Genomic DNA, 13,678 nt, shown 5'->3' on the forward strand with positions numbered 1-13,678 from the left:
AGTGGCCTTGCCAAGTTCTCAACAAAGACAAAATAGATAAATAACTCAGGATGATCCAAATAACTAGCTCTCACCCCTTTAAATAAGGGTGAAAGACTCTAAAAATTTTATTTTATTATTTTTCCAAAAAAACAAAAGCAAATATTATGAATAGATACCATAAGCCAATACCAGTATAGATATTTATAGACTATAAATATTTATAGGCAGATTCATTCTACATTCACTATATATAAAAAAATTATTACAATCAAAAACTCCAAAAACATAACCTCAAAAACATAGAATAGTGAATCGACGCCTTCCTAACAATAATTGGGACTTAGACCACATGCCTAAATTTGCACTTCCCAGTGAATGAAATAGGATTTTCAGCGCGTCATGAGCATAGATGAGAAATACTGGAAGGTCAAAATAAGTCATTTTTCAAAGAAAGGTGATAATAAGTCCAGTAACTTTTATCGTGATATCGAGGGTACAGTGTCCTCACACTAATTTTTTTGGGGTGAAAATCAAAACATAGACACATGAAAATTTGTGTTCCATAGCAAATTTGATCAGCAGTTAAGATCTTGGAGCAAAAACTGAGCATCAGAGTTCAGCATTTGTAGAGCGGATGACCAAAGGCATATCTCCATGTCCACACTCCCACCGCCTTCCCTTCCAGGGAAGAGTGTAACTTTCCCGTCATACTTGTTGCCGCCGCCACTTCTTACACACATCGGTGGCCCGAATCCGAAATCGCTCTCGTAAACTGGAAATCTGGGTGAGCTTCCAATAACAATATGGTTAGCTATGCCCTGGACGGAAGTTAAATTAGGATTCTTCATCCATTCTTCAATTTTGAATCTAATCCTTTCGTCTCTCTGTGCTGCTTCTATGATTTCCTGAAGAAGGTTCACTGTACTTATAATGTTTGAATTGTTCAGGAGCTCTCCCACTGTCGTAGTCATATGGATGAGATGAACAGCGTTGCCGAAATAGGATTTGGGCAGAGGCGGAACGAGTCTGCCTCGGCAATCTACAGAGAGGCTCAGGGTAGTTTGCTCCTCTGATTTCAACTTGCGCGCCCGTGTGATTGCCACCCAAATATGGATAGCCAGCGCCTTGAAGGAAGAGTAAATTACTGTTCCCGTCTTCTTCTCGTGCGTGTTAATGCGATTCTTGAGGTGTGCTATCATGTTATTACTGAAACAAAACACAGTCTCCTGTATATCGTGAGAAAGCGGAGGAAGCCTTTGCGCGGCCTCGACGGACTGGAGGTATACTTTGCTGTTCTGATTGGTTGTGGTCGTGGAAGAAGTGCAAATGCCTGCTCTGAAGCGATGGTGGGACGGAGAATTTGCGATGGTGAGAGATCCTCTGCAGATCTCTGACCATGAGTTGATGAAGTGCCATGCGGAGTAGCCATCCACGACCATGTGATTCATGGAGAAAGCCATAGCCACTGCATCTTTAAGCTGCGTCACCTGCGCCCGCCCAGATTTTTTAATGACTTTCAACTCGCGTAACACTAACACATACAGATCATCTATCTATTATAATTAATAATAATAAAGTTATTTCTGGAACAATCTAGTTGTTGGAACTATGGGATGTTATTTTTTCTATTTAGTTTTAAATTCTAAGAGGGACCATTTTTATGTAATTTTGTTAAGTTTTAGATTATTTGTAATGTCACTAGGGTATTTAATTTATTTAGAATGGGGAATGTTATAATTATGAGTTGTGTTAAGTACAAAATGTTGCAGGTTCAATCCCAGGAAAGATAAGATTCAGAATTGGAAAGTGGAGGATTTTTTTTAATTGGAGATTTGGAAAGTGGAGGATTTTTTTTAATTGGAGATTTAAAATTGGGAAAGTTGTTGAAATATAATTTCAACTGCAACTTTATTTTTATTTGCGATGCGATCCATCGCATATCGCAAATCACAAATACACTTTGTCACCCTCCGTTATGTGTTGTGTTTTCTGGCGAATGCATTGGTGCGATGCGATCCGATCGCATATCGCAGATCGCATCATATGTGTGTGCCCCAATTTTGTGTTCCAACCAAATGGGATTATGCGATGCGATTTAAACAAAGTCAATGGGTGAAGTATGGGCCAGCATTAAATGAAATTTTACGTGAAGTAAAAGTCTTTTTACTTACCGCCAGTAAATGTCAGTAAAACAGTAAATGCTATTTAGGGTTGGTAAGTTTTGATGAAGTTTTTAATTTTGTTTCAGCGGGAGTATGGGCACAAGTAAAGGTTGGTAAAAACATTTAATTTTATTGTTAATGAAATTGAAGAGTGAGACACAGCAGTGCGATGTATTGTAACCCACGCAGCAGCGTGAAGAGAATTCGTGTAATTTCCACACAGCAGTGAAAGTAATTTTTCTATAGTAGAAGTCTGTTTTTACAGCAGTGAATGTAGAAGAGATTCTTACACACAGCAGTGTAAAATCTCAGGAGAAGACTGAGTAAATTTTTTTTAAATGTTCTCGGTGAATCCCTCTGAGAGAGAGGAAGAAGGTTGTAACAACAGTTGCTTTTATTAATGAATAGAAATGTGTGGTGTGTGAAAACTCTGCCTGCTGCAAATAATAATTCTTTTTTAAGTTTCCGCTGTGTTTAAGATCCTGTGTGTTTGAAACAGAGCATTGTCTCTGTGTTCTGTGATTTTTTTTTTTAAGATTTTACCAGAAAAATTCCCAACGGTGGTATCGGAGCAAATCCAGGCTCTTTGAAGGGTTCAAAGAAGATGAAGGAAGGATTCTTACTGCAGCAACTTCTCCAGCAGTGTGAAGACTCAGGCAAAAGAATCCAAGGTATTTCTCAAGTTTTTTTTGTGTTGCTGTTAAAGACAGTCTGTTATTTTAAGTATTTGAAGCATAGTCAAGAAGTGCAAGAATGGCTGGAACCAGCACCAGCAATAGCATGGGTATGCAGCTCCCACTATTTGATGGCAAAAACTATGACTATTGGACAATAACAATGAAAGCCTTGTTTGCTTCCCAAGACTTATGGGAAATAGTTGAGGATGGTTTTGAACAACCAGCAGATGAAAATGAGTTTAATGCATTAACTCAAGGAGAGAAGGATTTGTTAAAGAGCTGCAAGAAGAAGGACTCAAAATCCCTTTTCTTCTTGTATCAAGCAGTGCATGGAAGCGTGTTTCCAAGGTTAGCAGCAGCTAAGACATCCAAAGATGCATGGAAAACTCTCAAGACAGCCTATCAAGGCATGGAGAGAGTGAAGACAACAAAACTACAATTGCTGAGGAAAGATTTTGAGAATCTGCACATGAAAGAGTCAGACAATATTGACTCATTCTTCACTCAAGTAATTGGTCTGGTCACACAAATAAGATCTCATGGAGAGATACTTGAAGAAAGGAGGATTGTGGAGAAACTATTGAGGTGCCTACCCTCATGGTTTCATGTGATTGTCACCACCATAGAAGAGACAAAGGATCTCTCAAACTTTTCAGTTTATGAGCTTCATGCATCACTGATAGCACATGAGCAGAGGTTGAGTAGAACTAAAAACTCATCTATAGAGCAAGCCTTCAAGACCCAGATGTCCTTTGGAAGAGGAAGAGGTCAAGGTAGAGGAAACAAGAGAGGAAGAGGCAGAAGCCAGAACAGAGGCGGAAGGAACAATCCAGCAAATGCTCAAGGAAGAGGCAGCAATCCAAATCAGAACCAAGGTCAAGGCAGCAGCCAACAAGGAGGACAACATCATGCTCAAGGACAAAGGTATGAAAAATCCAATGTCCAATGTTATTGCTGTAAAAAATATGGGCATTGTGCCAGTGAATGTAGAAAGAAGCAGCATGATGTGAGTAATAGCTCTAGTGCAAATATTACTAGAGAAAATGTCAGCCAAGATAATGTGCTATTAGCTTGTAACATGGCTGAAACAGACAGTGAAGATATATGGTTTCTAGATTCCGGTTGTAGTAACCATATGACATGAAACATAGCCCTGTTTTCTGCTTTAGATCAAAGTGTGAAGTCACAAGTCACACTTGGGACTGATAGCAAAATTTATGTTATGGGTAAAGGAGAAGTTAAAATATTTACAAAGCAAGGTGAAAAGAAAACCATAGCAGATGTCTATTATGTTCCTGGAATGAGATGTAACCTCTTGAGTATTGGACAGCTTGTTCAAAAGGGTTACAATGTTTTCTTTGAGAATGATGTATGCACCATCATGGATATTCCACCCAGCAAGCGATGTATTGCTGAAGTGAGGATGACAAGGAACAGGATGTTCCCTCTCAGAATAAGGGCAGATTTGAAAAACAAAGATGCAATGGCAGCAGTTACCCAAGAGGCTTTCCAAAGCCAACCAAAAGATGAAAATTGGTTGTGGCACTTGAGATTTGGACATCTCAACTTTGGAGGCCTTAATTTGTTGAGCAGAAAAGGAATGGTAAGAGGATTACCATTGATAGAGAAACCGGACAGCCTTTGTGAAGGCTGCATATTGGGAAAACAACACAGAGAAAGTTTTCCTTCAGGGAAAAGCATAAGGGCAAAAGCACCCTTAGAGATTGTCCACTCAGATTTATGTGGACCAATGCAAACCCCATCTTTAGCAGGCAACCAATATTTTCTAACATTTATTGATGATTTTACAAGAAAGACTTGGGTTTATTTCTTGAAAAACAAAAGTGAAGTGTTTGAGAAATTCCGAAATTTCAAAGCACTTGTGGAAAATCAAAGTGGGTTGCGTATCAAAGTCTTGAGAACAGACAGAGGAGGTGAGTATATCTCCAAAGAATTCCTATGGTTTTGCAAAGAAAATGGAATTCATAAACAGTTTACAGCTAGGTACACCCCACATCGAAATGGAGTTGTTGAAAGGAAGAACAAGACCATTATGGATATGGCGAGGAGCATGTTGAAGGCAAAGCATTTTCCAAATGATTATTGGGCTGAAGCCGTAAACTGTGTTGTATATATCTTGAATAGGTGTCCTACAAAAGCTGTGATGAACAAAGTGCCTGAAGAAGCATGGAGTGGGAGAAAGCAAGGAGTCACCCACATGAAAGTTTTTGGATGTGTGGCCTATGCACACATTCCTGATCAGCTAAGGAGGAAGTTGGACAGCAAAGGGGAGAAATGTATCTTCATTGGATACAGTGAGGAATCCAAAGCTTACAGGTTGTATATCCCATCCACCAAGAAGTTCTTTGTGAGCAGAGATGTTCAGTTTATTGAGGAGGAAGCTTGGGATGGAAGCATAGAGAAAACAATGAATGTTAAAAATTGTTTGTCTCATGATGAAGATGATGAGGAAATGGTAGAAATACATCCCCAAATAGCAGCGCCAACACAAGGACAACAAGGAACACCCTTGAGGAGAAATGAGAGTGCTTCTCCAAGCACTCCACAAGGAGGAAATTCAAGTGCATCTTCAAGCACTTGCACACCAAGTGAAAGAGGTAATAAATTTAGAAACTTAAGTGACATTTATAATGAAGGAATGAATTCCTTATTTTCCTTGTATTGTCATGTTGATGATCCTATTCATTTCGAAGATGCAATTAAAGATAAGAAATGGATAGAAGCTATGGATGAGGAAATGAATGCCATAGAAAGAAACAAAACATGGGATTTGGTTGAGCTACCAAAAGGTAAAGAAGTCATTGGAGTTAAATAGGTCTATAAGACCAAGTGCAATGCTGAAGGCAAAATTGAAAGACACAAAGCAAGGCTGGTTGTCAAGGGATACAAGCAGCAATATGGGAGAGATTATGAGGAGACTTTCGCACCGGTTGCAAGAATGGAAACTGTGAGAGCAGTGCTGTCTATAGCAGCTCAAAACAAATGGAAAGTCTACCAAATGGACGTGAAGTCAGCATTCCTAAATGGAGTGTTAATGGAAGAGGTTTACATTGAACAACCTCTAGGCTATGAGAAGAAAGGCCAAGAGCACAAAGTGTGCAGATTGAAGAAATCTCTTTATGGGCTGAAGCAAGCTCCAAGAGCATGGTACAGTAGGATAGATTCATATCTACTCGAAAATGAATTTGACAAATGTGAGGGAGAACCCACCGTCTACATCAAAGAAAAGGATGGCAAGATTTTAATTGTTGTCTTGTATGTTGATGATATGATTTTTACAGGTAATGATGACTACCTCATTGAACAGTTCAAAATAATCATGAAAGAGGAATTTGAGATGACTGACATGGGTTTGCTGAGATACTTCTTAGGCATAGAAGTAGATCAAAATGAAAAAGGAATTTTTATCTCACAAGCTAGATATGTAAATCAAGTGTTGGGCAGATTTAACATGCAAAAATGCAAGGCAGCGATCACTCCCAGAGTAATGGGATTAAAACTCAGCAGAGAGGACAACAGCAAGGATTTTGATCCTAGTTTGTACAAGAGTATTGTAGGCAGCCTTATGTATTTAACAGCAACTAGGCCTGACATTATGTATGCTGTTAGTTTGATTTCCAGATTTATGGAGAGGCCAAAAGAGGCTCATTGGCAGGCAGCAAAAAGAATTCTGAGGTATGTCAAAGGTACAAAAAGATTTGGCATTTTGTATACTTTTTCAGAAAGTTCAGATTTAGTTGGCTACATCGATAGCGATTGGGCTGGAAGTGTGGATGATCGGAAAAGCACTTCCGGTTATGTCTTTCACATGGGTTCAGGAGCCATTTCATGGGCTTCCAAGAAACAGCCAATTCTGGCATTGTCTACAGCAGAAGCAGAGTACGTGGCAGCTACAGCAGCAGCATGTCAAGCAGTTTGGATGAGAAGAATGTTGAGGAGCTTAGGCCAAGAGCAGGCAAAAGCAACAGTGATTTTTTGTGACAATAGCTCAGCTATTGCGTTGTCCAAGAATTTTGTGTTTCACAAGCGAACGAAACACATTGATACAAGGTTTCACTACATCAGAGAATTGGTGAACAATGGAGAAATTGTTCTACAACATTGCAGGACTCAAGAACAGGTAGCAGACATTCTGACCAAGCCACTGGATCAGAAGAACTTTGAATCTTTAAGGAAGCATCTGGGTATGATTGATAACCCAGCAGTTGAAATTAAAGGGGAGTGTTGAAATATAATTTCAACTGCAACTTTATTTTTATTTGCGATGCGATCCATTGCATATCGCAAATCACAAACACACCTTGTCACCCTCCGTTATGTGTTGTGTTTTCTGGCAACTGCGTTGGTGCGATGCGATCCGATCGCATATCGCAGATCGCATCATATGTGTGTGCCCCAATTTTGTGTTCCGACCAAATGGGATTCTGCGATGCGATTTAAACAAAGTCAATGGGTGAAGTATGGGCCAGCATTAAATGAAATTTTACGTGAAGTAAAAGTCTTTTTACTTACCGCCAATAAATGTCAGTAAAATAGTAAATGCTATTTACTGTGGGTTGGTAAGTTTTGATGAAGTTTTTAATTTTGTTTCAGCGGGAGTATGGGCACAAGTAAAGGCTGGTAAAAACATTTAATTTTATTGTTTTTTTTATTTTACGGAAGCATGGCAAGTGGAAACGTATGTAAGTCCTTTTGTTTTATTTATATATATATATATATATATATATATATATATATATATATGTAATGTTTTTTCGTGTATTGTAGAAGAGGAAGGTAATGCACAGCAGTGCGAAGTAATGAAATTGAAGAGTGAGGCACAGCAGTGCGATGTATTGTAACCCACGCAGCAGCGTGAAGAAAATTCGTGTAATTTCCACACAGCAGTGAAAGTAATTTTTCTGTAGTAGAACTCTGTTTTTACAGCAATGAATGTAGAAGAGATTCTATGTATTGTAACCCACGCAGCAGCGTGAAGAAAATTCGTGTAATTTCCACACAGCAGTGAAAGTAATTTTTCTGTAGTAGAAGTCTGTTTTTACAACAGTGAATGTACAAGAGATTCTTACACACAGCAGTGTAAAATCTCAGGAGAAGACTGAGTAATTTTTTTTTAAATGTTCTCGGTGAATCCCTCTGAGAGAGAGGAAGAAGGTTGTAACAGCAGTTGCTTTTATTAATGAATAGAAATGTGTGGTGTGTGAAAACTCTGTCTGCTGCAAATAATAATTTTTTTTTTAAGTTTCCGCTGTGTTTAAGATCCTGTGTGTTTGAAATAGAGAATTGTCTCTGTGTTCTGTGATTTTGTTTTTGGGATTTTACCAGAAAAATTCCCAACAAAAGTATAGTTATTATTAAATAAATTCAGAATGGGAAAGTAGAGTTTTTATTGATTTACAATTCTGCAAAACTGGGAAAGTGGAATTTTTATTGGTTTACAATTCTGCAAAACTGGAAAAGTAGAGTTTTTATTGAATTACAATTCTGTTCATATTTTATTATAATTTAAGTTCATTTAAATTGAACAAAGCTGTTGGGTGTTCAAAAAATTGATTATATTTCGACTATAGTTGGGATTTCTACCCTATCCTTATCAAATTTGTAACTGACAAGAAAATATATACCGTAGAAAATTCTGTTTTCTACATCTGTGTATAGTAAACTGTAACAAAGAAAACATCTTTCAAATCATTAATTAAATGCAGATTGTAATTAGGAGGTTTTTCAATCACATACCTGAACTGCAAGCAAAGGAAGAGATCGGCCGTCTGCACAAATAGAATGGTTCAGAGGAAAGAGCAGTTCCTGAATATAGCGAGGACTTTTGTGAAGGAGAATCTGGTCAAGAGTGGCGTCTGCAACGACCTCTGTAAATTGGGCACCCTCGTCATTGCATTCGATATTTAGAAAACCGTCGGGAGAGTCGACCAATCTGCCAGCGAAAGGGTAGAAATGAAGGAGCACCTTTTCCAGGCTCCATTTCAACCGCTCAATTGTTACTTCATGCGAATTATTAGCAAATCCATGTTGGAAGAAGAGTACATACTGAATGTAGTTGGCCTCTGCTAGCTGAAGATCAAATGGAGAAAGCGAGCAATGCTTTTCTTGTGTTGGATTTGCAGGACAGACTGTGGAACTACTCACTGTGCTTACACTGCCCATGGAGAATAAGTTTTCTACTGCAGAGGGAAAATTATAGTGCAGATCCAACCGCAGAATTATAGCCAAACCTGAATGGGTCCAGGTTTTATAGCTTCATGTGCCTCTGACTAAATTGTGATCTACCGAAGGTTCAACGAATTACTTTGGCTTTTGGTGGGTTCTTCAATTCACACACGGCACCGACCAAATCCATGTAGCCCTGTAAAATTCCAGTGCTGGTCATTCCAAAATAGATCTCAAACACTTCTATATTAAGTAAATAAAAAAGTAGCTTTATGAAGAATGAAAATGTATTTATTAATGAATTCGGTAAGCCGTCAAGAAAGACTTGTATGAGTTATAAAGATCAGAATGTCAAAAACAAAATGGAGTCAGGGGAGAGTATTTATCTCATAAAAATAAATCAATTATAGAGGGTTAGAATTCAAGTTAAATTAAATTTTAATTATTTATCTAATAAACTATTTTAAAACCGTTTTTGTTTTTAGTTTATCAAGAAGATATGTGATAATAATAGAAATCCCTTACAAAATATTAATATCAATATATAAATTTAACTTAAAAAAATTAAAATCAGAAACATAAATAATAAAGAAAATCTCCTTATTCACATTACTGAAATATGCGTTAATTTATCATAATAAAAGTAGTAATAAAAAGTTTTGATTATATTAACAAAAAGCTTCGATGGGTAGTTTAAGTAGTTGAAGCCTCTTTTGTCATCTTTGGCCTTCTGTCATGAGGCACAGGTTTGATCCTCCTCTGTCGGAATCAAGCTTCGTCTATTGAGTCAGTTGGGTGTGCAACCCCTTAGATCTGGGTCATATTCCGTTGTTGTCTATGCTATTATTAAGAGGTCAGGGGTTGTTATCTTTGCTATTAAGAAGTGTTATGAGGGGCAGGTTTGATCCTCCTATGTCAAAATCAGCTTAGTCTATTGAGTTTGTTGGGTGTGCACTCCCATAGCTCTTGGTCAAGTCTCTATGGTTGTCTTTGCTATTAAGAGGTCATGGGTTGTTGTATTTGCTATTAAGAGGTCAAGGGTTTAATTTTCTCAACACCCTTAAGGTGAGGCTCCATGGTTGAGCAACTAGGGAGTGATCCTTTGGGTGGATCTGCCTAGTACACATATTTAATGGATGTAATGGTCACTAATCTCTTGAGTCCATGAACCACACATAAATTAAATAAATAAAATTATAAAATTAAAAGAGACATATAGATAGAGATATCACATATTACTCATTTTTAAGTATATGATTTGATTTCTTAACTTTTTAAGTATTATTCTATTTTATGGGATATGGTGGTGATGTTAATTTAATTTATAAAAAAGTAGTATTGACAAAAATATTTTTATTTTAAATATTAATAAATGATATAATGATAATAAAAATAAAATATTAATAAATAATATAATGATAATGTAGTTTAGAAAATAGTGATTGGATTGTCATTGTTCTCTTCATTTTCTTTATTTTATTTTATTTTATGTAATATGGTGATGATCTTAATTTAATTTATAAAAAATAATATTGACAAGAATATTTTTATGTTAAAATACAATCACAATGATAATGTAATTTTATTTTATTTTATGTAATATGGTGATGATCTTAATTTAATTTATAAAAAATAATATTGACAAGAATATTTTTATCTTAAAATACAATCACAATGATAATGTAATCTGAGAAATGGTAACTGGATTTTTATTATCCTTTTTATTTTACTTCTTTATTTTTTAAATAGAAAGATCCAATATTAAAAGATTGAAAGTTTTTCAGGATTAAATCTAAATGATTTAACTATAAATTAAATCTTCATTTATACAACCATTTATCTAGAAAAGATTAGAGAAGGAAACTACATGAAACACATGAGAATAGATCATCAACGATTATATAAATTCTTTCCAGTATTATTTCCAGAATACTGCAACACCACAATGTCTGAGAGAAAAGATTAGAGAAGGAAACTATAAAAGCAACTGAAGCAAAAAAAACAGAGCAATCCCTCTGTGAGACCGGGGAGAAACCCATGCCACCCAAAATATTCTAGCTGAGAAATTAAAGATAAAAAATCAATGATCAACTACTCCTTTAGAGAAACATAATTGTTTATATATATATATAATCAATGATCAGCTATCTTTCTGGAGAAACATATATGTATATGTATATGGAGAAACATATGTATATGTATATATATGCAAGATACTCCGCTGTAAATTTAAGCTCACTTTTTTTCGGTTGTGAGATGGATTTTTATTCTTGATGTTTTCTAATAATGTGTGTGTTTTATGAGCATGATTTTATAACGACTATGGCGATGCTGTTGCAGAACACTTATGGGAGTGTCAGTGACTTTTGTGCGCACCATGCAAAGTGTCTTTGATGGTGGTAAAGAAGCCTAAAACATATCAATTTAAGAATTTTTATTTATATATTTTTTTAGAATTTTCTACATATATTTCAATATTATTTTAAAAAAAACACATATATTTAAAAAAATAAACTGTAAAATACTATGACCAGACATTTTAACATAGTTAGTTATATATATATATATAAAACATGTGTTTATATGTAGAAAAAAATATGTTAAAAGATAATATTTTAATGTTATGAATAAAATATTTTAATATGAATTAATATTGATATATACTTAAAAACCTATTAATAACAAAAACAATCATTTGAATGTGAGTTGATGTACATAGCTATCAATCAAATATTTCCAAAAAAAATTATTATATTAAAAATGTAAAATTTATCAATTAATATTTTTAAAATGAAAAAAATCACAACTTTAAATTAATTCTGAAAAAGGAGAGAAAATGATATAACATAGCAATTTACTTTTACAAAGCAGTAGTATTAAAAGTTATTGTTATCTATGAAATGTTATCTTGAAAGAATCATTAATTGTGTTTTAGGAAATAATATTACTTTTAATTAGAGGTGATTATATCATTTCCTTCTAACATTTTTTATGTAATAATCACTACAAGAGATATGCCTATGTAAAAATTAAAATATGTGATAATAGAGTATTAAATTTTGATTTTATAAAAATTATCATAAATCTATCTTAAGAACGGATTTTTGAATGCTAAAATGAACAAACTGCGATCAACTATTGCAATATTTTTACAAAAGGATCATATGGAATTCCTGGGAAGTAAATGACACCTGCTCCTCAAGTCAAATACAACTTTGGATTCTAGAGATGTGTCAAACAAAAGAAAGTAATTAAAAGAACTCGATAATAAGGAAGGCTAAACCATCAATCATAGAATTACCAAAATAGTTGATGCTCTATCAATCATTAGATTTGAACTTTTATGAGATAATCCATAACTAGTTGAGACTACTTTATTCAATTGCTTAAATAAGCATATTTTTCACATTGTCAAATCTCAAAGACATCAAATTTAAACTTCCATGTACATCTTCAATATTAAAGGCCAAGTATGATCACATTAGTCTTGGAATAAATTACAAGTTCTTGTAAAGAAATATACATACCATTCAAACTAAACCCACAGCTACACCTTAAAAGATAAGGTTTTGGGGGACATCCCATGTTTGATATTTTCCGTTCATTAGCCCACAACATTAAATGGTTACCCCACAACATTATAGCAAAGTAAAAATGGTCACCTCACATGGGCATCACATCCCATGACATTGGAAGTATTGGAAAGTGGGAGATCAGTTTATGGGCATTCGAAAGTATGGAGAGTATGGAAATGGATATCTAATAAAAGGAGGAGTTATCTAATTGGAAAGATATATTTGGATGGGGGTTTAACAAAAGGGTTTTGCAGCAATTTATCGATATCTAGTGAAATTGGAGGTATTCGTTATCAAACAAATGCACGTGCTATGTCTCTGGTTCATTGAGTGAAGACCTTATATTATGTCCATAAGTTTTGGAGTCCACTCTCTAATAGAGATTCATGAGATCTTACATTGTTCAAGATAAAATGCTTTAAATGTTGTTGAATGATATCTACATTATTTTCAACTGCATGACATGGGTTAGATTTACATAAGCGAAATTTGTTGGATTAAAACAAGAACATGGAAAACACCAAGGAGAATAGTGGTAAAGAGAAATGTGATATTCTAAATAGTTTCAAGGATCATTATGGAAATAATAAAGAGGTGAGTCAACATTCAAAAGAGAAACACAGGCAATTTTCTCAAGAAGAGGTGTAGTTGATGCTATTCTTGGGTTCAATTTCCAGATTTGAGATATGTTCATTTTTATTCAAGGGTAGGTCCTAATCCACATAGAAATTCAAAAATTATTTACAAAATTGTTATAGTCCTTTGTAGACACATGTTTCAAACTATAAAAAAATTGCTTTGTATTGATTAAGGTTGTCTATAGCAACGGGAAGTGATCAAGAAGAAATATGGAGGAATTGTACCAAAACGACCTCTGATTTCAAAAGTAGCAAATCACGATCTATTTCTTTATTTATGAGGCATTCATGTTGGCATAATCAGATAAGGTATTTAACTTCAACATAGGCCTCATGATTTGTAAGGCTCGAGGAAGCAATATTGCAGTAATATTTCATTGTAGCATGGTCCTTTCCTATTGTTGATATTTTTTAGTCTTTCAACAATTGCCAAAGAAACATTAATTAATGCTATATGT

At 35.1% G+C, this 13,678-nt stretch overlaps 1 protein-coding gene across 1 annotated transcript; it reads right to left on the minus strand.

Annotated features, from left to right (window-relative positions):
- Positions 1-266: 266 nt before the first annotated feature.
- LOC149227267 (BAHD acyltransferase DCR-like) lies at positions 267-9,216 on the minus strand. The gene is made up of 2 exons (XM_089375470.1): positions 8,579-9,216; positions 267-1,469 (listed from the first exon to the last, which is right to left on the minus strand). Exons 1-2 carry the CDS (start codon positions 9,002-9,004, stop codon positions 558-560), a joined length of 1,338 nt encoding a protein of 445 aa, XP_089231596.1. The 5' UTR covers positions 9,005-9,216; the 3' UTR covers positions 267-557.
- Positions 9,217-13,678: the final 4,462 nt, after the last annotated feature.

The sequence above is a fragment of the Pinus tabuliformis genome, chromosome J, assembly GCF_031772625.1.
Source record: "Pinus tabuliformis cultivar Carrire ecotype Pingquan chromosome J, CPIR1, whole genome shotgun sequence".
In the NCBI taxonomy this organism is placed as follows: Eukaryota; Viridiplantae; Streptophyta; class Pinopsida; order Pinales; family Pinaceae; genus Pinus; species Pinus tabuliformis.

Bases quoted from the DNA above. Each gene is read 5' to 3' on its own strand.
- LOC149227267 (XM_089375470.1), bottom strand. From the start codon at position 9,004: ATGGGCAGTGTAAGCACAGTGAGTAGTTCCACAGTCTGTCCTGCAAAT. The intron at 1,470-8,578 runs GTATGTGATTGA...GGGCGGGCGCAG, and splicing joins TTCCTTTGCTTGCAGTTCAG to GTGACGCAGCTTAAAGATGC.